The 24,521-nt window shown below is 43.6% G+C and overlaps 1 protein-coding gene and 1 pseudogene across 7 annotated transcripts in view; both read left to right on the forward strand.

Annotated features, from left to right (window-relative positions):
- DIXDC1 (DIX domain containing 1) overlaps nucleotides 1-24,521 on the forward strand; it is a 74,742-nt gene that overhangs the window by 6,323 nt on the left and 43,898 nt on the right. For 4 of the 6 annotated variants that reach the window (XM_082476870.1, XM_082476869.1, XM_082476871.1 and 1 more), the window contains one exon: nucleotides 24,074-24,203. In XM_082476870.1, coding sequence (XP_082332996.1) covers nucleotides 24,074-24,203 — 130 coding nt within the window. Of the gene's footprint in view, nucleotides 1-2,435; nucleotides 3,770-24,073; nucleotides 24,204-24,521 lie in introns of those variants that run through there. The other 2 variants (XM_082476868.1, XM_082476873.1) reach the window with 2 other exon arrangements.
- Nucleotides 13,724-24,066, forward strand: LOC309667911 (NADH dehydrogenase [ubiquinone] 1 alpha subcomplex subunit 1 pseudogene; annotated as a pseudogene). Its single transcript, XR_014268499.1, has 2 exons — nucleotides 13,724-19,426; nucleotides 19,742-24,066. The product of XR_014268499.1 is annotated as an NADH dehydrogenase [ubiquinone] 1 alpha subcomplex subunit 1 pseudogene (transcript).

A 24,521-nucleotide genomic window follows, 5' to 3' on the forward strand; every position in this document is an offset into this window, starting at 1 on the left:
TAGTCATTAATGATTGCCCATAATAGATGTGTTAAATTTTACATAGGTGTGAATTTCACACTTCTTAGTTCTCTGCAGGGAGAAGTCACAGTCAATATTTTCACCAAATGACAGTTTTGTTTGAGGTTCAAAGTCTTACTTAGGCTAACATGTTATTATCTGTATTAATAGAAGTGATGAATGAGTTTGCCAGTGTTTCCTCCATTGGCTCATTCTTTCATTCAACTAAAAACATATGCTGAGTTCCTTCCATGCTGTAACATCATATAAAAATATTGCATAATGATTAAGAACCTGGACTTTGGCTTCACCGCTTAGTAGCTATGGGGTTGGGGCAAATTACCCTCCAGATCTCTCTTTCTGCATATGTAAAGTGGGGACAATAAAAATAACCTACTGATTGTGGTAACTGTGACCATCACATGAGCTAATGTATGTAAGTGCTGAGTACAGGGCTTGGCACATAGTAAGAGCTCAATTTTGCTATTATTACTTTTGTAGATAGATATTTGGGTAGCTTTTAGTTGGTGAGGAAAGTATCTGCCTTTATTGGTTTTTTAAAATTTTATTTTATTGAAGTATAGTTGATTTACAATGTTGTGCTAATTTCTGCTGTACAGCAGTGATTCAGTTATACGTATATATACGTTCTTTTTCATATTCTTTTCCGTTATGGTTTATCACAGGATATTGAATATAGTTCCCCGTGCCATACAGTAGGATCTTGTTGTTTATCCACTGCCTTTATTGTTAAAGTAATGCAGGACTGAGGAAGCTTGGTGTAATTTCAGAAACCAGGCAGCATGACAGAGATATGCAGAAAGCAGCTTGCTTGGACTCTTTGCCTCTCCTCCAGGCAGAGTGAATAACAGGCCTGTAGCGGTGGGAGTGGTTCCAGCTACCAGGACTGGCTTGCAGTTTTCCCTTGCTCGGGCACTACAGGATGCGGAACATTGTCCTAGTTATTCCTAGGTCATTGAGCTAACCCACTTATTCTCCCAGCTCTTGTGTTGATATCACAATAGGGTGAGATGGAGAGGATAGAAGGAATAGTAAATGTTAGTGCTGCTTAGAGCTAAAGCTTGATTCTTTACCTGGGTCACTTTCTAAGTCAGACCATGATAAGTATGGTGAACATATGTTTTGAGAAAAAAAAAAACTTGGGATTATCTGGTCCAACAAGAATTTTTTGCTTTTTCCAAGTCTGAGAGGCAGACTCTATGTGAACATATTATAATTTTTGGAACATTCCAGTAGTTGTGTGGGGACAATGGAACAGAATATTTTGGAATTGTACTACCTAAATTTAAACGAATTAATATTAAATGCCATGTCAATTTTAGTTCCAACCTTGCACTTGCCACATTTCAAGTTTTCATTAGCCACATGTGGTTCGTGGCCACTGGATTGGACAGCACAGATATGGAACGTTTCCACCATCACAGAAAGTTCTATTGGATACTCTTGCTGTAGAATATGTGGTTGGTATTATTATAGACTTCCAAGGAATAGTAGTCTTGGATCATATGCCCTATAATAGATCTTGTATCTATTTACCACAATTCTCTCTAATTCCTCCAGCATAGGGCAAACAGCATAGTACTGGGCCTCAGAGGCCTTTGGTTCAGATCTTAGCTCCTGTACTGACTTGCTAAGTGGCTGTGAGCACCTCTGCTAGCCTTGGTTCCTTCATCTGTGAGATGAGAGAGTTGGGCCAGATGAGATCTTTTTTTGGAGCTTTAAAATTCAGTGATTTAATGTCTTTTCCCAGGAATATTGAGTTCACAGGTCCTACTTTGATAAATAGCTTGTTGTTTGAGAAACAGTGACCTCTTGGCATAGATAACTGGCAGCAGGACCTCCCTCTGATATCTCAATATTTTATGCTGTATCCAAAGCATGATGGGCTGTCAGCCAATCGGAATCCTCTATCCAGGGATCCACCAACTGGGTGTTCTGGACTTGCATCACTAAGTATGTAGATGTGTTGCATACAACTTTATACTCTTGGAAGTTTCACAGTTCTCTTTAAAAGGGGCCTTGTTGCATTAACATGGGTTAGTGACTCAACTGAGGGTGTTACACCATGAACTGTGGTGACCGCGAGGGGAGTTCTCAGCAACCAAATTCCCCATCTAGAGAATGAAGGACAGTGGTCTTCTGACTTGTGGGCTGTTCAGGTTCAGTCTGAGTTGGTGTCATGGCTTTTCCCCAGCCTTAGCCAGAATAGAACCCACAGCATTCAACCAGCAGCAGCCACTTAGCACCTCGGCTGACTTCTGCTTCCTCTTTGCTGTGGTCAGAGGGAGGTGTGTCTTTTCTCTTTGTGTTTAGCAGCTTTCGACGTTCAGGCAGATGTGGCTAGCTCTAGCTGCTTCGGATAAGGATTTTCTTCTTTTCTAGTGACCTGAGGAGGAGGAGGGCAATTAGGTTGAACAAGAGCCATGACTGACTTTTCTTGCTAAGGTACTAATGGGATTTGGGGAGGGAATCTGGGCCTTTTGCAAAATCACCAGTGTAGAGTCCTAGCTCCTCAAATAGCCTCTGTCACTGCCCAGCTGTGTCCTTGGGCGAGGCCTGACCTTCTGCGCGCCTTAACACTGTGTAAAACCTTCTGCCCATCTGGGATCACGAGGTGGAACATAATATGGGTGTTCTTTCAGCTTCCAGTTTTCCTATAGAGACAAGAGTGTGCACTGAGAGAAAAGATGATTAGTATTTTTAAAAATAAATGTGACTGGAGTAACTAAAAACAGGGGAATGGCTCTCTGTGTCACTTGAGGAAGCTTTTACCTAACCCTTTCAAAAGTACCAGGACATTTTGCAGTTCAACCCATTTTCATTAAAACCCATTTAATTAACTTAAAACTCATTTAAAGTATGGGTTTTACATTTTAGCAGTCATTTGAAAAAGAAAGGTTTTTTGGTAAAACCTTGTTCATCCTTGGTTCACCCTTGATGTTTCTGTTGTGATCCTGTGATTGGTTTAGCACTATTTTATTAAATGTACCCTAAATACCATCAATAACTAAAGCTCTCTCTATCCTCTTTTTGTGCCTTTCCCTTCTGTTTCCTCTTCTTTAGCCTAACTTCACTGTCCAGGCCCCATGTGGAAAAAGGTTGCTGTTTTCAGCTAGTCTGGGGGAAAAAAAAATCCTATGATTCACTCCCCTTCCTACTCACCTTGTGGTGGGGCACTTGAGGCCTTAAGTCATCGGAACTTGTGTGTGTCTGTGTGTGTGCGTGTGTGTGTGTGTGTGTGTGTGTGAGTGCGCGCGCGCAGCACATGCACATGCACACGCCGGCAGGCCAGCCTGGTGTGTGTGTGTGTGTGTGTGTGTGTGTGCAGCGTACGCACACACGCCCACCCCCCGGCCCGCTGTGTGAGAGTGTGCGTGTGTGTGCGCGCCGCGGGGCTCTCCTTGACGCACGCCGGGTAGGGGGCCCCCAGCCAGCGCCCCTCCGCTGGGTGCGCGCCCAGCAGTTTCTATAGGAACCGCGACAGCGCCCGGGCCCCTCCTGCGGAGCCCGGGTGCGAGCATGCCCAGTGGAAGCCGCTAGTTTGGCCCGGGTCTAGGTTTCCAGTAAGTGGCATGCGGGACTCCGGAGACATCCCAATGAGCTGAGCCGAGAGTCTTTGTGTGCACAGGGAGAAGGAGGCGGTGGCCGCCGGGCCCGGAGACCCCGCCCCGGGGGCCCGGCAGGAACAATGCTAGCCTGCCTAACCCGGGGGAACTTACTGGACGTCCTGCAGGAGGGCTTCAATGAGGTAACTGTCTGCTCCTCGCACTCCCCAGCTCCCCTGCCCTAGCGCCTCCCGCCTAACCTCTGGGAGGGGTCCTCTTCTGCCCCCATCCTCACCGGGACCCCAGAACAATCCCCCCACAGAGCCCTAAGGAGGCTAAGGTGGTGGGTACGGTACAGACGAGCCTGGTGAATGAAATCCAAAGGGCCGACCTCTTCCAGCTGAGCTGGGCGATGACCTTGCCTGGTAGCTTGCCTGAGCCCAGAAGACAGGACCACAAATTCAGAGGTCATCTCCTTCCAAAAGAAGTGGTCTCCTCCCTCCCTGGGCTTTGCCCTAAGGAAATCCCCAGGGAAGCCTGTGAATATATGGCAAAGGTGCTCATTCTGTTTCCGGAGCTAAGTGGGTGGGCCAAGGGAGGGGTGGGGTGGCATTGCATTGGTAGAAAGTTTGAGAGGGGGCAGGGTGAGTAGGTGGTCCACAGGAAGTGCCCTCTTCATGTTCACATCTCTTTCTAAATCTAGGGTAGTACATTTCTCCACAACCACGGGTATGATTGGCAGAGAGGACCTAGGAGGAGAGAGAGGTTTCTGGGCCCAATTCAGGGGAGCGGTGTTTGTTCCTTTCTGTGTGAGAGTGGGAAACTGGGGCCTCAATCTGACAGGCAGTATGGGCTAGGGCTGGCGGGGAGTCTTTTTCTCTTCACTGTTTTCTCTCAGAATTTTGTTATTTATTCCATTTTCTTCTCTTGTGACCCCGGACATTCTGCTTTAGGACCTTTGCCCCTTGCGATTTGCTCCATATGTCTTCCATTGCTTCTGAACCCCACCCCTTGGGTTGCCTTATCCCGGCATCCAGGGAGACCCCTACAAGGAGAGCTGGACTGTTGTGTCTTTCTTCCTTTCTCCCTCCTTTTCTTTCTGCCTCTCCCTCTCTTCCCTTTATGTCGATCTTTCTTAAGTTTAAGGCTTTTTAAAGTTTGTTTTTTGTTAAGCAATTAACATATGAATACATTCCCTTCTTAAATATGAATATTGCAGGCAAGACCGAGTGCCTTGGCCACCCCTGCCATCCTGGCCTTTTCCCCGGAGGTAACCATTCTCATGAATTTGTGTATAAGCTTTTCTTTCTACATCTGCACTACAGACTCTTTCCTTAATTCCTGTTTTTAATTAAGAAGCTCTGCAGCCTGACCTGCCTCAGATCCTTCCCCAGTCCTGGCCCCTTTGCCCCAGCCTTTTTCCTGACACAGAGAGGAAAACTGCACAAATGCTGTCCCAACCTAACCAACTGAGACAGAATTTTCCTTTGGCTGAGGGGTGTCACAGCCTTCGCTGAAGGGTGGAGCTTGCGTCCCATCTGCACTGTGCGGGTCCTCATCTTTGCATCATTCCCCTTTGAACACATGGAAGGGGATTGTTAACAAAGAGCTACAGTCTGAGAGTTGAAACACAGATGAGCCAGGAAGCCACCTTTTTGAGTGCTTCCAGTATTCTTTTTTCACTCTCTGCCTTTGGGCCTCCCCTGGTCTTGAGCCTCATAGAAGCTCCTTAGGCCATCTTATGGTCTCCCATTTTTGTCAGTCAGTCCCCAGGGATCAGGTTCCACTGTCTTATTAGGAAGAGGAAACCCACACAGAGTGAGTCCTAGTCTTTGCCTTTTGCTCATTTCACCTCCAAACCTTTCAGCTGAAGAGCCAGGTAAACCAAGAGGTAGACTGTCTTTTTCTTTTTCACGCTTTGGTGCTTCCATAAATGTCTCCTGACACCCAATTCTTATAAAATATAAGGGTAAAGGAGAGTGGGAGAGTTTTCTTTTTTGTGGTGGTAATAGAGTCTTCATAAAAACAACAGACAACTTTATAATTAATTCATCTTTAGAATAATGCAGTAATGCCTCTCTTCCCTCTCTGACACTTGATTTTTCTACCCATCTTGTAAACTTCCCTCCACCCCCTCCACAGGCTAATGTACGGTCCACTCCCTTCTCTTAGTAGATTTGAACTCTGATAGCCAATAGGTACTTTCGGTTTCTCTGAGAAATTGACATCGTCTAAATAATAGTAATATGTTTAATCTCAATGATTCTTTACAGTTTAAATAAATAATTCTTTCATATACATAATAAATTATATTAAATAATGTTTTCTCATATGGGATCACACATAGTGCTACTGAATAATGGTACAGTTGGTCATTTCAGAGTCAGTGGGGCCCTGTTTGACCTATTCCAGCCTCTAGGGTTGCTTAATAGATCCAGTAATGTTCAGTCTCTTTTGTTAGAGTCATGTGATAGGGGTGTAAAGAGGGACTTAAAAGCTAATGTCAGAATACACTTCAATTTCTCTGAGAAACTCTTCCTACTGGGGCTAAGAATACCACACATGTACCCAGTCATCTCTTGGGAATGAGCCAAGCATATCTGAAGCTGTTCTTTATCACCCAGATGCTTTATAGGTCTATGTGGTTAGGGCTGTGACCTCATTCTCTATGGCAGAGAACACTGCCACAGGAAATGAAGCTATGGCCCTAATTGGTTAATTATAAGGGAACCCTGCAGCAGTGGAACTCTGCCCTCTGAATCAAGGCTTCCCTCTAGCCACTGTTGGCCTCTGTTCTCAGTCCAATTGCCGCTCTGGATGACTATCACAACAGAATTTTCTTCTACCACCTTCCTTTCTTTCTTCTACCACCTGTCTTCTTCCACCTTCCTGGCCTCCGCACACCTAACAAATTACTCACAGGATTGATCCATGTCAGTGCTGTCAGTGCAATTGCTTTTATTGACATGGCAAATCTGCATTGTGGATTATCCACAAGTTTTGGCTACTGCCTCATTCTGTAGCTCACCCTGGCTGTCATCCCCTGTCTCCTATGTTCTGGGCCTGGCCAGGCTTTCTATCGGTCAGAATTTCCCCATTCTGCCTCTGCCTCAAAGCTATGTATTTGTTTTCTCTGCCTCTTGGTATTGATGTTGTTATATGAATGTTGTCTTTGATTCATGTGCCAGTGTTTTTTCTGGGGGCTGAACTTTCTTTTAGAAAAGACTTTGATGCTTGTGTTGAAAGGTTTTGACAGACCTGAGACTACAATATGGTTTGGCCAGTAAGCATTCATTCATTTAGTTATTTAGTTCATTATTGGGCGAGGGGATAGATAAAATAATTGAAAAACACCTGGTCCCTGCTTCCAATGAATTTAGGGAGAGAGATTTATAGTTGTACTGAAAAAAACATATAGCATGCTTAATGTACTGTCATAAAAGAGGTAGTGTTTTTGGGAGATCAAAGAGATATCTTCCAGTTAATGATATCATGAAAAGCACCAAATATTTACCAACCTACCTGATCACTGAGGCCAGACTTTTTTCCTGCTCATTTGGTAAACATGCATGCAAACACTCAGTCGCTAGACAGTCACTGAATTACTGTGCTTACCAGGCACTGTGCCAAGCTCTGGAAATAGAAGGCAAATAACATAGAATCTGTGCCCAAGTGGCGCTCGCAGGCCAGTGAAAATAGAGCACATGTCCAGAGTGGAAACTTGGGAAAATTCTGACAATACAGAAATCTTGCTTGTCAGGCAGAGCCAGCTTGTGCCTGGCTATAGTGTAATGGAAGTTGTGGGAATGATTTATTAAAATGTTGGTTGACAGGAAATCAGTTCTCTGAGCCTTAACCGTCTAAACAGATGCCTTGGAAGACTTTCCCTACAATTTTCCCTCCAACTAGAAAAATAGAGATTTAAATCCCACATTGAGAGTCATCTGCCTGGCAGGCCCTGAGAAATACAGGAAGGGCCTTTTTGTGGTATCATGCCCATAAGGGGGACACAGAATGAGTGAGGAAGGGGACTGGCAGTTGGAGCAGCTGCAGGGCACATCTCTCCTAGGTGCCCCATGCCTTCCATGGAGGAGGATTTGCAGCATGGGCCAACCGGAGGCTCTCAGTCATCTCCACAATGAATTCCTCTGTGATTTACTATAGAAATTAAAGGCCTGTTAAATCTTCGGTGTAGCAGAGCACCACACCCCCAGCCTTCTTTTTTCTATCCTGACTGATTTCTGCTCTCCTCACCCAGGCTCCTCGGCTTTGTTCCCACAGGAGTCAATGCCAGCTCAACAGATGCTCCCTGGCATCAAGCTGTCAGGCAGTTTTATGTTCCTTGTGGTGAGTGATGGCCTGGCCAGGCATGTGGATCGGTGATAGGGTGCTGTTTGCCAGGTGCCACTCCCCCAGGCAGTTCACAGAGGCTGGGGAGCCCTGGAGGTGCTTCAGCCGCCTTGACTGGCCTTGTTGTCTAGGCTGTGCGAACCACAGATTCCAACTAACGTTTTCCTGAGTGTATGTCCTTATTTGTTATCTCCAAACCAGGCCCCCTCTGAGTGGTCATGGACATAACCTTCAGTGGTGAGGTATGGTAAGGGGGTAGGGAACCAATCCGAAAGGCCCTAACGGTGGGCTCCATGCTCTGTTTCTATAAAGGACACTCGTAGACCATACAGTGATACTTCATTCATTCATTCACATGCATTTACTGAGCACTTACCTTGTAACATGTACTCATGAAGGAACAGAGTGTTTGTTGAACTCATAGTTAATGGAGATTTTAAAATAAGGTTAGGAGATGGTATCTTTGCAGATATCATCATATCATTATTCTTTGACCACTGGGCTGAACAGGAATACAAAGAGCTCTGCCCATACAGGGAAAAAGACATTTAATGATATTTTTTACTTACTAACTTTATTTTTAAGTGATTACCCACCAGGTTCAATGAATAGCTTTTCCTGGTTCAGTAAAGGCCTGAAAGAGTTAATAGAAAAGAAATACAATATTGCGTTCTTTTACTGGGAGAATTTAGGCCAGTAATAACTCAAGGTTTCCAAACCTCCTGCCTTCCTCTCAGTTTCTCAGCAACGGCTCCACCCCCCATCTCATCTTCTGCAGCTGGAGGGTCTCAGAGTTCTAAACAGGTATCTGGTTTCACTGTAGAACTGATTTCCTTCCTGAGCCATTCAGGTCTCCTGCTGAACTCTCTCTCCAGCGCACCACAAGAGCCCGCTGCTTTTCGTGTTTGTCTCTCTTGCTTGCCAGCAGGGAGCCATAAAGCCAACTCCTTGGCTGTTTCTCCACTGGGAACACTAGGTATCACAGACTTCCCTGGTGACGTCCAGTCAGTGCTTTTGCAACTCTAACGGCACAAGTCCCCTGCAGGAATTCTCTTTGACCTAGAGGCTTAGAGTAGATAGAGAGCAGAGGCTGGGTTTACAGGCTTGTTTGGAAGGAAGTTCAGGTCTCAAAGAAAAACAGAAAGAAAGTTACATTTGGTGACAAGAAAGCTTTCTTGCACAAAGGAAGAATGTGGACAGAATTGTCTATTGTGGAAGAGTTTTATCTCGTATGCTTGTAGGGTTTTGGAGTGACCTGGAGGAAGCCGATGGAGATACCTCCAGCTGCTCCCTGGTATTACCACTGCTCTCACAGCTTTAGCGGTCCAGTCTCATCAACCCCAAATCCTGCTCACACAGTTCTGACTATTACTATGTCTACTTTTCCTCCCCCTGAGGCCTGACTCAGATTGTCATAAAAACTCTGTCTTTCTTGACTTCTGGATTACACAGGCATCCTTCTAGCTTCCCCAGAACAAATTAGAGATGTTAATCCTGGACTGAGATTAGTTCTGTGCTGCCACTGACATTGTCTGTTTGATTGTCTTGTTTCCTTTATTAGTTTGGTTGTAAAGTGCCAAGAACCCATCTTGAAATGGCAGAGATAGAAAGTGGAATTTACTGACTCATGGAATCCAAGGAAAGGCTGAAAAACTAAACCATGGAAAGGGCAAGGATTGGGCAGTGTGCCAGAAACAATGAAAATCAAGAGCTCAAAACAGTGGCAGGATCTCTCCCTCTGCTCTCTGTCTCTTATCTCTGGTCCTTTCTGTGGGTAGCTCTGTTCCTTCTCACTACAAATGACTTTTCTCTCAGGTGGGCAACATGGCTTATGGCAGCATCCAACTTTTATATCTTACAACTTTGTCAGAGACAGAGAAGACTGATTCTATTCCTATATGCCAGATCAAAAAATTCCAGGGATTGGCTGTATTTGACCAATCAACTCAGCTAGACCAGTCACCTGTGGCCAGTAGATGGGGTTACATGATACCAGCTGGTCCTGGGGCTCACCACTGTGTTTGCAGAGGGGGCATGTTTCTAGAGAAGGGAATTATTGTGAGCTGGGCAGCTACCCCAAGAGCTGTGAGCTACAACACCCCCAGGGGCCTGATTTGAACCTGATTGTGGTCCTACTGTGCTTCTCCAGCTGCTGTTGGAAACAGATCAAGAACTAGGGGCATGTTCAAGATATATTTCTTAATAACCAAGATACTTTCATATTTTGGAACCTGTTTCATCTTGTCTTCACTGAATAATAGACTTACAAAATGACAGTGCTAGAAGGAAACAAAATGCAGTGCTTTTTTCCCAGCTGCTGAAAGAAGCCCTAAGGAGTTATTTCAGATGTCTGGGGGTCTGGGTGGGGGGGATGGGTGGAGGTAGAGGAAAAGAAAGTAAGTGAACTGACCTGTGGATTCCCACCCCAGCCCTAACAGAGAAGCTCTGCTTTTCCCTATTCTACATATCTGGATTTCATAGAAGTTATAATTTGAAAAAAGATTATGAAGCAAAAAGGAGGAGGAGGAAAATAAAAATAAAACTACTAGTCCAACACCCCAGAGGGTAACAGCCTCTTACAAAAAGCACGTGTTATTTCATCTGCTGCAGGAGCAGCTGTAGTCAATTGTAAAACCTAGCAGCAGAGCTACTCAGGGCCTGGGTTTGCACCCCAGGCCTCTTTTAAGATAAACATCTTTGTGGGGAAGGAAAATGGGCGGTGTGGTTGGTCCTCATAAGTGTCTACTTTGTCCTTCAAATCAATTTTTTTCAGAGCCAGCAGCAGGCATTTATAGCAAGAACTAGGTCTTGCCTGCCCCCTGGGTGAGAAGTACAGGAATCTTCAAGTCAAAGAGGAGACAAACTGAGGCTTGGTTTAGTGGTTGGCTCCCAAGTTAGATTTAAAGCGAGAGGCCGAGACCTGAAGTCAATGTGACCCTTAACCTGTGGACAAGAATAGTCCCACTCAGGGGTGAATCTCTGATCTCGTTGTTAGATGCCACTTAACAGATCAACATGCAGACATAGTAGTGACATGACAAAGGCCTTTCTTCAACTAAAATTTTTTATCAGTGATTGCACTGAAGACATGCTTATCAGTTTTCAAAATCACATGACTCTGGGCAGAGTAGTAAATATCCTCAGGATTTAACCATCTACCACTCTCCTGGAGTGACTTCAGGATCCATGATGAAGACAGTCCAGCCTTGCAATTCCTTGACCGTCCCCACTGCAATGATTGTCCCCCTCTGTGCCACTTCACTAAGGCCACGTACTGAGGCCACATCCTGCATCTTATTCCACAGAATTGCCCTACCCCTGAAATCGTGAACTCTGAAACTCCACTCGGTGCTCAAAGCCCCAATTTCCACACTCCTCCATTCCCATGAAACTTATTTTCAGTCGCGTCAAGTTCTCTTCTCCTTACTCTTCTCCATCTTCTCAGTTTATCAGCTTTCCTTTAGTTTCTTCTCCCAGGTGCAGATTCCACGATCAATCCCTTCAAATACACTCTCACCACCATCCTCACTCCCTTTGCCTTGGCGATCGCTGCCTCTCCTCTGACCATTTCTGGTCCTACATTAGCCTATTTCTGGTTTCCTCCACTCAGGGCCCAGGCCTCCTGAGCACTTCTAGAGGAAACACAGAACCTTGTGGATTGATTCAATTACAAAATTACGATTTCCAGCCCCAGCTGAGCCCTTGGTGCTGCCAGGAAATCTTTAGCTCTTTCCAGCTTCCCACAGGGTCCCTTTCCTGAAGCCTCTGTCACTCTCCCTGTCCCTTTCACTCTCAACAGATAGACCTGCCTACTTTATAATGGATAGAGGGGCAATTGGATTTGAGCTCCTTCAGCTGCTGTCGTCCCCACCTCCCCGTCTCCCCACAGAGGTACCTACTCCTGCCTCTCATCATCAGAGGAAGCGGCCCTCTTCCCTCCTCATTCATGCTCCTCCCCTTGTATCTGTTTCTCCTTCACTAACCCCTCATCTCAGCCTGCAAATGTCCTCTCATCCTAAAAAACCCTCATTCCTTCCCACCTTCCTCTCCAGCAAATACCCTCTCTCCTCCTCTCACCATTTCTGTTTTCCTCCATACTGAGGTCTTCTCAGTTCACTGCCATCTGACTTTTCACCCCACCGTGCATGCTATCAGTTCTCAAAAAGGTCACCAAAGCTTCTTAAATGTAAATGAAATGGGTTTTCCAGTCCTCAGCCTGACTTTTCTATAGCATTTGACCTTCTTGACCACCCTTCTTAACATTCTCTGGTCCTGGATTCCCACATAACACTTTCTCTTGATTCTTCGCCTGTCCCTCTGATTGCATGTTCTAAAATAAATTTTTTTTTTGGCCACGCTGAGTGGCTTGCAGGATCTCAGTTCCTCAACCAGGGATTGAACCCGATCCCCTGCAGTGAAAGCCCAGAATCGTAACCACTAGGCCACCAGGGGACTCCCTAAAAGAATTATTTATTTATTTATTTTTGGCTGTGTTGGGTCTTCGTTTCTGTACGAGGGCTTTCTCTAGTTGTGGCGAGTGGGGGCCACTCTTCATCGCGGTGCGCGGGCCTCTCACTATCGTGGCCTCTTTTATTGCGGAGCACAGGCTCCAAACGCGCAGGCTCAGTAGTTGTGGCTCATGGGCCCAGTTGCTCCGCGGCATGTGGGATCTTCCCAGACCAGGGCTCGAACCCGTGTCCCCTGCATTGGCAGGCAGATTCTCAACCACTGCGCCACCAGGGAAGCCCAAAAGAATTTTTTTTGCTGCTCACTTCACTTGTCCCTTTGATGTTGATATACCCCAGCCTCTGACCTGAGCATTCCTTCCTTTTCTCTCATTGTATGCTTTCTTTGCTATAGTAGAAATAATACATTCTTTGGAGTAAGATGGAGTGGGTTCAGATTCCATTTTCACCACTTATCAGCACTATGATCTTGAGCAACGTTTCCCATATGAAAAATGGGGCTAATAAAATCGATTTTAATGACTGGATATGATGATTAAAGGAGATAATGCATATAAAGTGCTTCATTCAGTGGCTGACAGGGATGGGCACTCAGTGCATTTTCATTCTCCTCTTTCCCTCAGTGCCCTCTCTCCCCACTCCCTTTCCTGCCAAATAACTTCTTATGGTTCACCTTACTTTTGGGGGTGTTGTAGATCCCAGGCTTTAGAGTCAGCACTGGGTTGAGATCCTTGTTCTGCCACTTACCAGCCCTGTGACCCTGGGCTTGTTGCTCTGAACCTTGGTTTCCACATCTGTAATATGGTAATAGTTGTTCCACATCTCTAATCAATGTGAAGGAGGGGACAAATATTTACATATTTGACCCTTGAACAACACGGGGGTTAGGGGCGCCAACCCTCCGCATAGTGGGAAAACTGCATATAACTTATAGTCAGCCCTTTGGAGGCCCACAATCCCTCCACATCTGCATTAACTAACCGCAGACATTATAGTACTGTCGTATTTACTCTTGAAAAAAATCTGTGTAGGGAATTCCCTGGCAGTCCAGTGGTTGAGACTCCGCGCTTTCGCTGCTGAGGACCCAACTTCGATCCCTGGTTGGGGAACTGGGATCCCACAAGCCGCGCAGCACAGCCAAAAAAAACAAAAAACAAAAATCCTTGTAAATCAATTATACTGCAATAAAAAATAAATAAATAAAAAGCTTTAAAAAAAAGAAAAAAGTCTGTTTATAATTGGATGCACACTGTTCAAACCCATGTTGTTCAAGAGTCAACTGTATAAATATATGTGCACACACATATACACACACACATATATACACACACACATATACACACACACATATATACACACACACATATATTTATATGAAAAGATGTTGGTTTAGTGCCTAGCACAGTACCTGGCATGTAGTAAGTGCTCAGTAGATGGTGTTATTATCCCATTTGCACCTATGGCTATGCCTGCCACACACAGATGCTCTCACACATCTCTCTCCCACCCCACACCCATCTCTTGTGCTCTAGACCTGTATTTTGCCAGCTGGCTGCGGAACATCTCTACCCTGATGTTTTGCAAATGGCTCAGACTCTTGTTCAAAACTGAACTGTTTGCTTTTCCCCAATACTTGCTCTTCATGTATTCTCTGTCTCAGTTAAAGCATCACCATCCATTCAGGTGTGACTTTTTGGACTCTCTCTTTTCGTCACTGCCTACCTCCTGTCAGTCATCTCTGACTTAAATTCTGTAATTTGTCCTTTTCTAACTGTACTGCTTCAGTTTAGGCCTTCATCTTCTCTCACTTGAATTATTGCCTGGATGCTGCTCTTTCTGTCCCATGTTCTGCTGTGTCCAGAGTGACCTTTCTAAGAAAACACGTCTCACCGTTTCACTCTCCTGTTCCCAAACTCCATGCTTTCCTGTTGAAGCTCTTTAGGCTTTAAGTCTAAGTTCTGGTAGGTCTTGTGCTGACCTATTTCTCCATCATCATTGCCTGCCACTTACAGCTCTGCCCACACACTGATTTGTTAACTGGCTATTCCTCCAAGATACCATATGCCTTCATGCTCTTCCTTTCTTTTTCTTTTCTTTCCTTTTTTTTTTTCTATTACCACTCACTAGGATACCCTTCTACTCTTCTCCAATTGGCAAATATCCTTAAAGAACCAGACAAATGTCTTCTTTCCTCTTGATCTTTCCCTGATAGCCTCATCCTTCCATCCTGTTGCTCCTTCTGTGCATAGATAGCGTTTTTTAATACTTCTCCATTGTTGCAGTAATCATTTTGTATTAGAGTTATTTATATGCCTGTAATCAGTGGGCCTGGCACAATGCCTGGCAGTGTTGGTTGATTTGAATAAATGAATACATGAAATGACAGGGTCTGGAAGGATCTTGTGAGATGGGATCTAACCAGTTGAAATTTGTTAAAGGTAAATATGCATCAAGAAGACCAGTTATACAAGAATGGAAATAGAAGAGACTGGCTTCACAGCAGAATGTGTTAAAAATTTTTAGGGGTTTGGTTGATAGCACTGAGTCAACTATGAGAGGTGGTAACAAAAAAAAGGAGAAGAAGAGGAGGAGGAAGAAGGGGAAGAGAAGGAGAAAAGAATGTGAAATATCTTGTCTGATTTTAGAGCCAGAGTATTGTGCTTGGTTCTAGATATCATGGTTTTAGAGGGATTTAGGCCAGAATAGCCGTAATTCTTGAAACCATTTGTAAAAACAGACAAGATGATGGAGAAGAAAATAAACATGATGAAGAAGAAAAAAGGAGAAAGCACAAATATACAAAATAAGAAATGACAGTGGAGAAGTAATCCTTGAAACAGAAAAAAACGGTAACAGTCTTTGCAGGTCTGTACAAATAAATTTTAAAACTTTGGTGAAATTGATAATTTCTGAGGGAAATTCTGATTACTAAAATTGATAGAAATGGATTGTTTAAACAGACCAATTTCTGTAGATGAATTAGAGAACCTTAATAAGGAACTATTCCTCAAAAAAAGTACCAGGCAGAGATTATTTCACAGGGGAATTCTACCAAACCTCCACTCGTCAGACAGTCCCAGTGCTCTACAGATAATGTCAGAGGATTGAAAATAAGGAGAAACTTTCTGCTTCATTTTATGAATATATCTACATGGTAGTGCAAAAAAGAAAACTACAGACTAATGTTACTTGTGAATACCCATGAAAAAGTACAACAAATATAGTACTAATATAGCACTAGTACATATTTTATTAGCGAACAAAATTCAACACCACACTAAAAATGTAATTATTATGATCAGGTAGGATTAACTCCAGGAATGCAAGGTAGGTTCATTATTAGGAAATCCACATATACCATATTAGATCTCAGGAAAAATAATCATAGAATTATCTCCATAAATACTGACAAAACTTTCATCAAAATTTAACATCCGTTCCTTATAAAACCACTCAAGAAAATAAGACTTGCTTGGTAACGGCATCGAGATGTGGTTCGAGATTCACTCTGGGATCGCCATCATGGCCATGTGCTTGTTCATCCTGCGAAAGGCCACTGTGCGCATCCACAGGTTCACTAACAGGGGCAAGGAAAAAATGGTTGCCCATTATTCATGTCAGTGGAACTTGATGGAAAGAGATAGGTGCATCTCTGGAGTTAATCGTTACTATGTGTTAAAGGGTTTGGAGAACATTGATTAAGGAAGCATTTTCCTGATGGATGAAAAATAACTCAGTTATGCTCGTCTACCCCTGCTAGAAGGTTATGCAGTGTATTGTGTAGCATACACTGTATTTTATAGTGTGTGATAAAAATAAAACAAAAAAGTAGGGACTTCCCTGGTGGCGCAGTGATTAAGAATCCGCCTGCCAATGCAGGGGACGTGAGTTCCAGCCCTGGTCTGGGAAGATCCCACGTGCCGCGGAGCAACTAAGCCTGTGCGCCACAACTACGGGGCCTGCGCTCTAGAGCCCGCGAGCCACAACTACTGAGGCCACATGCCACAACTACTGAAGCCCATGCACCTAGAGCCCGTGCTCCGCAACAAGAAGCTAGAAGCTCATGCACCACAAAGAGAACCTTGCACACCACAATGAAGAGGAGCCCCCGCTCGCAGCAACTAGAGAAAGCCCACGTGCAGCAACAAAGACCCAACGCAGCCAAAAATAAATAAACAAACAAACAAAACCCCAAAAAAGTCGAAAAAAAAAAAAGAAAAGAATACTTGATGGATTCTTTCTTAACATGATTAAAAAAAAAAAAATATATATATATATATATATATATATATACCTTATTCCTAAAAACCAGTCACTTTCTAAATTGGGAAACACTACAAGTATTTTCTCTAAGCCCAAAAACAGGGAAGGATGCCCACTATCTCCACTACTGGTCAACATTGTACCAGGGGTATTTAGAAATTGATTAAAGGCACAAGGCTTAGTAAAGAAGTAAAACTATTTCTTTTTGTAGATGATGTGACAGTAATCCTGGAAATCATTGAGAATTATTGATAAAACTCAAACAATAGAAGATAAGGTAACAGGGTATAAAATTAACCTACAGCTTTCACATACACAAAGAGTAACCAATTACAGAAGGTAACGGTAGAGAAAACCACATTTATAATCACAATAAAGAAGAATTGAATACTTAGAAATGAACTTAACAGGAAATGTATAAAACCAACAAGATGAAAACTTTAAGACACTCCTGAAAGACACAGTTGAACAAATGGAAAGACACCCCCTATTCTTGAATAGGGTGATTCAACATCATAAAGGTAACAGTTCTGCCTATGTCAGTTTATAAATTTAATATAATCCCAATAAAAATTCTGACAGGCTTTACGGAAGTTCGTATGGAGAAATAAATTTGCAAGAATAGGCAAGAAAACATTAAAAAGAGAAAAATTTCAGGGGGGAGGGACTAGTTGTACCACATATTAAAATATACTATAAAGCCTCTACAAATAAAACATTTTGGTACTGGTGCATGGATAAACAAATATACAAGTGATATAGAATACAAAATCCAGAAACAGACTCAAACTATGGAAATTTAGTATATGATAAAGGTGACATCTCAAATCCCTGGGGTAAAGAGTGACTTTTTAGTCAATGGTGCTGGAACAACTGGGTAGCCATTTGAAAAAAGATAAATTGTATCTATATCTCATATCATACACAAGAATAAATTCCAAATGGATCAGGGATCTAAATGTAAACAATTTTGAAACCGTATGAGAACTAGAAAAAAGCAGAGGTGAATTCTTCTTTCACCTCAGTGTAGGGAAAGGCTTTCTGACCATGACTCAAAATTCAGAGGCGGTAAAATAAAATATCAGTAAATTTGATTATATAAAAATGAAAACCTTTTCATGGCCAAAAAACTACCATAAACCAAGTGAAAAGATGACTGACAAACTGGGAAATCTCTGCAACATATGTCAAAGACAAAAGGGTAACATTCCTAATATATAAAGAACTCTTAAAAATGGAGGCACAAAGGACCAAAAACTTTGATAGAAAAATGGGAAAGAGATGTGAACAGACAATTCATGTAGATATAAAAAAGATATAAAAGGTAAGAATATAAAATGAATTCTTAAACCTACCAAAGGAGGTTCAAACTCATAACTAAAGAAATAAAGATTAAAACGGCACTGAGATACTATCTATCACACTGGCAAAAATTTAAAAGTATGACAACATGTTCTGTTGGCAAGGCTGTGGGAAAATGCACTCTCATGCATTGCTGTTGGGAATGCAAATGGATACAACGCTTTTGGCAGGGATTTTGGCAATATCTAATAAAGTTATCTACGTAATGTGCTTTTTTACCTAGCAATCTTCTTTGAATCTACCCTGAAAATAGACCTCCATCAACATGAAAGTACGCATGCATAAGGTTACTCATTGCTGCAGTGTTTCTAATTGCAAAATATTAGAAAAAACCTGAATGCCCATATGTAGAAGAGTGGTTGAATAAATTATGATATAGCCACATAATGGAGTACTATGTAGCTGTAAAATAAGGAAGATCTCTAGACCATTATGGAGTGATTTCCAGAATATATTAAGTGAATATTAATTGAAGTGAAGTGAAAAGTGCAGGTGTAAAAAGAATATCAATACTATGCTGTTTTTCACATAAGAAGGAAAGGGAAATAAGAAAATATACGTCTCTTTTTTTTTCCAGAAAACATAGGATGAATCCGATTGGTTACCTGCAGGGGAGGATAGGAATGGGGTGGAAAGAATGGAGAAAAGGGAATGGAGTAGAAAGAATGATGGAGGAGTGATACTTCTGAATATGTTTTTATATAGCTCTGACTTTTAGAATCATGGTAATCTTTCTCCTACCCCAAAAATAAAAAATTAAAATCCACCAAAACGTGAGGAGAATCCAAAATGGACTGTAAATTGTAAGAAATGTACCTAACCATATTGCAGTAACATAACCACACTGAAGGTGGTGGAAAGAAAAGAACTAACCTAAGTCACTTTGGAAACAGTATTTTGAGTGTACACTGTAAGGCCAAAGACAAAAAGAACTATATACAGATATTATGTTCTGGTTAATAAATTTGTTTTTCACAGGTATGGATTAGCGAGTCAAACTATTTGATGTGTTTTCTAGGACTGCGGAAATGTTGGTAAATATATTGTGAATAGAGTCAGATTTCTCACTGTGGGAGAAAGGAGTTACGTATAAGGAAAAGGGAAAAGAGAGATGAACCCTGTGGTGTTGGGCTGGAGGCGGGATCAGGGTAATTCATGGTATATCTCTCCATCTGTCTGTCAAGATAAGTAGATACAGATATGTGTGTATGTGTGTATACATGCACATATTTCCTACTCTACTACCGAGAGGGCCCAGAATGTCACCCAAGTAGAATGAGTACACCTCATGCCCAAAGTTTGGATTCTAAAAACTATTCTCTAATAAAAGGAGCCAGAATTGTTTTCTTTTGAGAAATAGCTGATTACAGAGCTGGGGCAGAGAAAATACAAGATGAGGGGACTGTTTTAAAAATACAGGTTCTAGGGCTTCCCTGGTGGCGCAGTGGTTGGGAATCCGCCTGCCAATGCAGGGGACACGGGTTCGTGCCCCGGTACGGGAAGATCCCACATGCCGCGGAGCAGCTACGCCCGTGAGCCACAACTACTGAGGCTGCGTGTCTGGAGCCTGTGCTCCGCAACAAGAGAGGCCGCAACAGTGAGAGGCCCACGCACCGCGATGAAGAGTGGCCCCCGCTCACCGCAACTGGAGAAAGCCCTTGCACAGAAACGAAGACCCAACACAGCCAAAAATAAATAAATAAATAAATAAATTTATTTAAAAAAAAAATACAGGTTCTAATTCATTAGGGCTGGGGCACTGTTTGAGAGTCTGCATTTCCATTTTATTTATTTATTTATTTTTTAGAAATTGGGGACCCAATTCAAGGGTCCCGCTATTCTTTTTTTTAATTAATTAATTTATTTATTTATTTATTGGCTGCGTTGGGTCTTCATTGCTGCACGCGGTCTTTCTCTAGTTGTGGCGAGCGGGGGCTACTCTTCGTTGCAGTGCGCGGGTTTCTCATTGTCCTGGCTTCTCTTGTTGTGGAGCACGGTCTCTAGGCACGCAGGCTTCAGTAGCTGTGGCATGTGGGCTCAGTAGCTGTGGCTTACGGGCTCTAGAGCGCAGGCTCAGTAGTTGTGGCGCACGGGCTTAGTTGCTCCGCGGCATGTGGGATCTTCCTGGACAAGGGCTCGAACCCGTGTCTCCTGCATTGGCAGGCGGATTCTTAACCACTGCACCACCAGGGAAGCCCTCCATTTTATTTTTATTTTTATTTTTTAATTTATTTTTGGCTGTATTGGGACTTCGTTGCTGCACGTGGGCTTACTCTAGTTGCAGTGAGCGGGGGCTACTCTTCATTGCGTTGCGCGGGCTTCTCATTGTGGTGGCTTCTCTTGCTGCGGAGCACGGACTCTGGGCGCACGGGCTTCAGTAGTTGTGGCATGTGGGCTCAGTAGTTGTGGCTCACTGGCTTAGTTGCTCCACGGCATGTGGGATCTTTCTGGACCAGGGCTCGAACCCGTGTCCCCTGCATTGGCAGGCGGATTCTTAACCACTGTGCCACCAGGGAAGCCCTTATTTTATTTTATTTTATTCTAGTCTATTTGAAGTACAGTTGTTTTGAAGTATAGTTGATTTACAATGTTTTACGGGAGTGCGTTTCTAACAGGCTCCTGGATGATACTGATGCTGCTGGTCCGAGGAGCACATTTTGATTAGTAGACAACTACTTACTGTAGATTATTACACAAGAGACTCAAACATTTGATGTGGTGGAAGAAGTGACTTCCATTCTAAGAGTTTTGGTGGGGTCATTTAAACCTCCGGGATGCGTTAATTTAGGGGGCAGTGTGGTAGAGTGTAGAGTGGAAGGAGCACTGGCTTGAGAGTCAGGGTGAATTTCATATGGTTTACAATCTGGGTGGCCTTGAACAATTTATTTCACCTTTTTTGAGCCTCAGTTTCCAGTTAGCAAAATAGATACAGTAAAATATCCCTAGCAGATTAGCATTAGAGAAAATGTGTTTAAGGACCTAGCATAGCTCTTGACACAGAGTAGGTGTTCAGAAAAGTGGTGACAATTATTATGCTGTAGAATCCTCTTTATTGGAAGACCAGAGCTGTGATTAATGTGCATGAACATTACTGTTTGGAACCTCAAAGTAGTTTTGCATCAGAGACAACTTACTTTAATTCATTGGCCAAAAGTAGGCTATGGTTACTTAAGTAAAATCATCTTGGCCTGATGAAAAATACTTGTTCTTGTCTGCCCTTGCATAATTAACTTTTACAATCATTTTAAGTCTTGGCCTGATGAAATGTGACAGATGATTCACTGATTCAAACAGATATTTGTTGAGCACCTGTTACTCTGAGTCCAACAATCTTGAACTCTTACAACTTCCTGCATAGAGCGTAGTTCAGACCTGAGCTCCTTTTGAGCTCACTGCCCTCTCTGCCTCCTCTCCTCCTTCAGGAACCCCTCCACCGCCGAGCACGGGCTTCAGGTCGGGCTAATACTCTCTTAGCACCTTGTACACCCCTGTCATAGTGCTCGTCTCTACCAGCCTGCAAGCTTCTCTTCCTCTCCCTCTCTTCTCGTTTTCTTCCTGCAAACTTCTTGAAGGCATAATGCTCTTTGTAGCCCCATAGCAGAACAGTGCCTGCACTCAACTTGTTGAACTGATTGCTTGACACAGGACATCCTCAAGGAGATCCGAGTCTGAGGTGTGTGGGAGGGTCAGGGAAGGCTTCCTGGAAAAGGTGATGCTTGAGCTGAGATTTAAGAGGAGATGGCAAGCAGGGGGAGGTAGCGTGGCTGGAAAACATGGCGCGTTTTGGGCACTGCACATGGTTTGGATGAACTGAAACATGGGGGGCAAAAGTGGGGGAAGGGAGTGAGTGAAGCTGGAGAAGAGGTAAGGGCCAGCACATGACAGACTTAAATGCAGCTGAGGAGATTGGGTTTTATCTTGAGGATAATGAGAAGCCAGTGAAGGATTTTAAGCAAAAATGTGTGGAGGGTGGGTCGAGGGTAAGATGTGATACAGAAAGTTGTACATAAGCCTGGTAACCTGACCCAGATGTTACCCATAATGCCTTTCTGGCCCGGAGCAGAGTGGTTTGCTATGGAAGTGCCCTTTGCCTGGCCTGCCTCACACAGTGTTTTGGCTGTACAGTGGGAGCAGACCTGGACAGGAGTCTGGCCCATGTTAAGGCAGAAGGTGCAGCCGCCTCTATTCTGCAGAGTGAGTTGAATAGCAAGAGGCCCTTGGTGAATGCTTGGACCACCTTTACTGGGTTTCCTTACCAGGTCTGCCAGGTCCTAGCTATGGGGACATTAGAGAAGTTGCACCTCATCCATAGAATGGAGATGATACCGACCCTTCAGTGCTTTTGTGAGAACTGAATTAGATAATGATAATGAAAATAATAATGACCATTTAGTAAGCATCAACTGTGGGGCAGGCTGTGTTCCAGGTACATTACTAACTCATTAAAACATATATAGGGGCTTCCCTGGTGGCGCAGTGGTTAAGAATCCACTTGCCAGTGCAGGGGGCACGGGTTCGAGCCCTGGTCTGGGATGATCCCACATGCCACGGAGCAACTAAGCCCCTGCGCCACAACTACTGAGCCTGTGCTGTAGAGCCCGCGAGCCACGACTACTGAGCCCGCGTGCTGCAACTACTGAAGCCCGAGCACCTAGAGCCCGTGCTCTGCAACAGGAGAAGCCACCGCAATGAGAGGCCCGCGCCCACCGCAACCAGAGAAAGCCCACGTGCAGCAATGAAGACTCAACGCAGCCAAAAATAAAATAAATAAATAAGTAAATTTATTTTAAAAAACATATATAAAACATCAGAAATAGTGTTTAGTTCATGGTAGGTACTCAGTAAATATCAGATTCCTCCCCCCACCTCCTGCTGCTCATTGCACTTCCTATAGTTTGTCAGTAGCTGATAGATTATTGCCTTAGCACTACCTTCCAAAGGACTTTATTTATTCCCGCAAATCGACATAGAGAAAGAAAATAGTGAAGATTTCATTTAAGCCCAGGAAGCAGCCAGTGAGTAATTTCCAACATCACTTCATTAAGGAAGTACTTGGGGCTTAGAAATCAACTGTACTTTAACCAAATTATAGTTTAATACTGTTAGCCTTTGAACTTAATTTTTAGGTTCAGGGTCTTGAGCTTCTACAGAAATCAGACAGAACTGCTGCCTGTACTAAGACATTGTTCATGTGCTATTTTGATATTTAGTGCCCATCTTCAGACCAGATAATCAGAATAAACACCTGAATGCAAGCTGTGTTTAAAATGGAATATGTAAGGTTGTCTAAGCGTTGGGATGAGTTATGTGTCCTACCTGAGTCTGATGGGTTTCTGATGGTACTGGGCCATAGCTTTGTCTGAAAATAAATGAAAGCTCCCTCCATCCGCAACCCCAGTCTTCAGGAACACTGCTCGTCATAGCCTTTCTTTTTCTTTCTTTGTGCAGGTTTCAGGTAACTAGATCCTCTTTGACAATATAAAGCATGGATTAAAACTAACTCCGTAGCAATCCCAGGATTATAGGCTCAGGAGAATAAACCTTGGACTGGGTTCAGTTAAGTCTCATTGTAAAGAAAGCAGCTATGGGAGAGGCATTTCTGAGCTTGGTTTCTGTTGATTCCTGGTTCCCCAAGATCAATTCTTAGGAGTGTCACAGTTCACTGTGCATACAGGACATGAGTGATTGTTCCTGAGAAGCCTCGTGGGTTGCTGGCAGCAGTGGTTACACTTGAAAACTGGCTGTGGTTCTGGCCCAGCCTTTATCCCTGGTCAACAGAGCAAAACTCAAGGAAAGCAGGAGTCATAGTCACTGAAACACTCATCTGCGTACCTGTGTCCACACTGCCGCCCAAGTCAGAGGTTAGCTTATCCCTGGAGACTAGCATAGAACTAGAGAATTTTAGAATATACTCCATGTCTGACCTTCTTTCTTTCTTTCCTTAAAAGCTTCTCCTCCTCCCTCTGGATATAGATTGCCCAATCTCAAATGCTACCTTAAAGGGTGCAGGGTAGAGGATAAGAGTAATATGCAACTTCTCCCTTATTTCCACCTTTCATTTTCCAGCAACAGCTGCAGGCATATGTGGCCTGGGTGAACGCACAGCTGAAGAAGAGGCCAACAGTGAAGCCTGTGCAGGACCTGCGACAGGATCTCCGGGATGGGGTGATCCTGGCGTATCTCATCGAGATTGTAGGTCAGTTGGCCCTGGACTCCGATGCTAGCATAAACCAGAACATGGCCTCTTATATCCTCCGTATGCCCTTCAGAGCAGATTGCTTCTTCTTTAAAATAAATGGAAATGGGACTTCCCTGGTGGTCCAGTGGTTAAGAGTCTGCACTTTCACTGCACGAGGCACAGGTTTGATCCCTGGTCGGGGAACTAAGATCCCGCATACTGCGGCCAAAACATTTTTTTTTTTTTAATTAATTAATTTATTTATTTATGGCTGTGTTGGATCTTCGTTTCTGTGCGAGGGCTTTCTCTAGTTGCGGCAAGCAGGGGCCACTCTTC

Source organism: Balaenoptera physalus, assembly GCF_965194825.1.
Source record: "Balaenoptera physalus genome assembly, chromosome: 10".
NCBI lineage: Eukaryota > Metazoa > Chordata > Mammalia > Artiodactyla > Balaenopteridae > Balaenoptera > Balaenoptera physalus.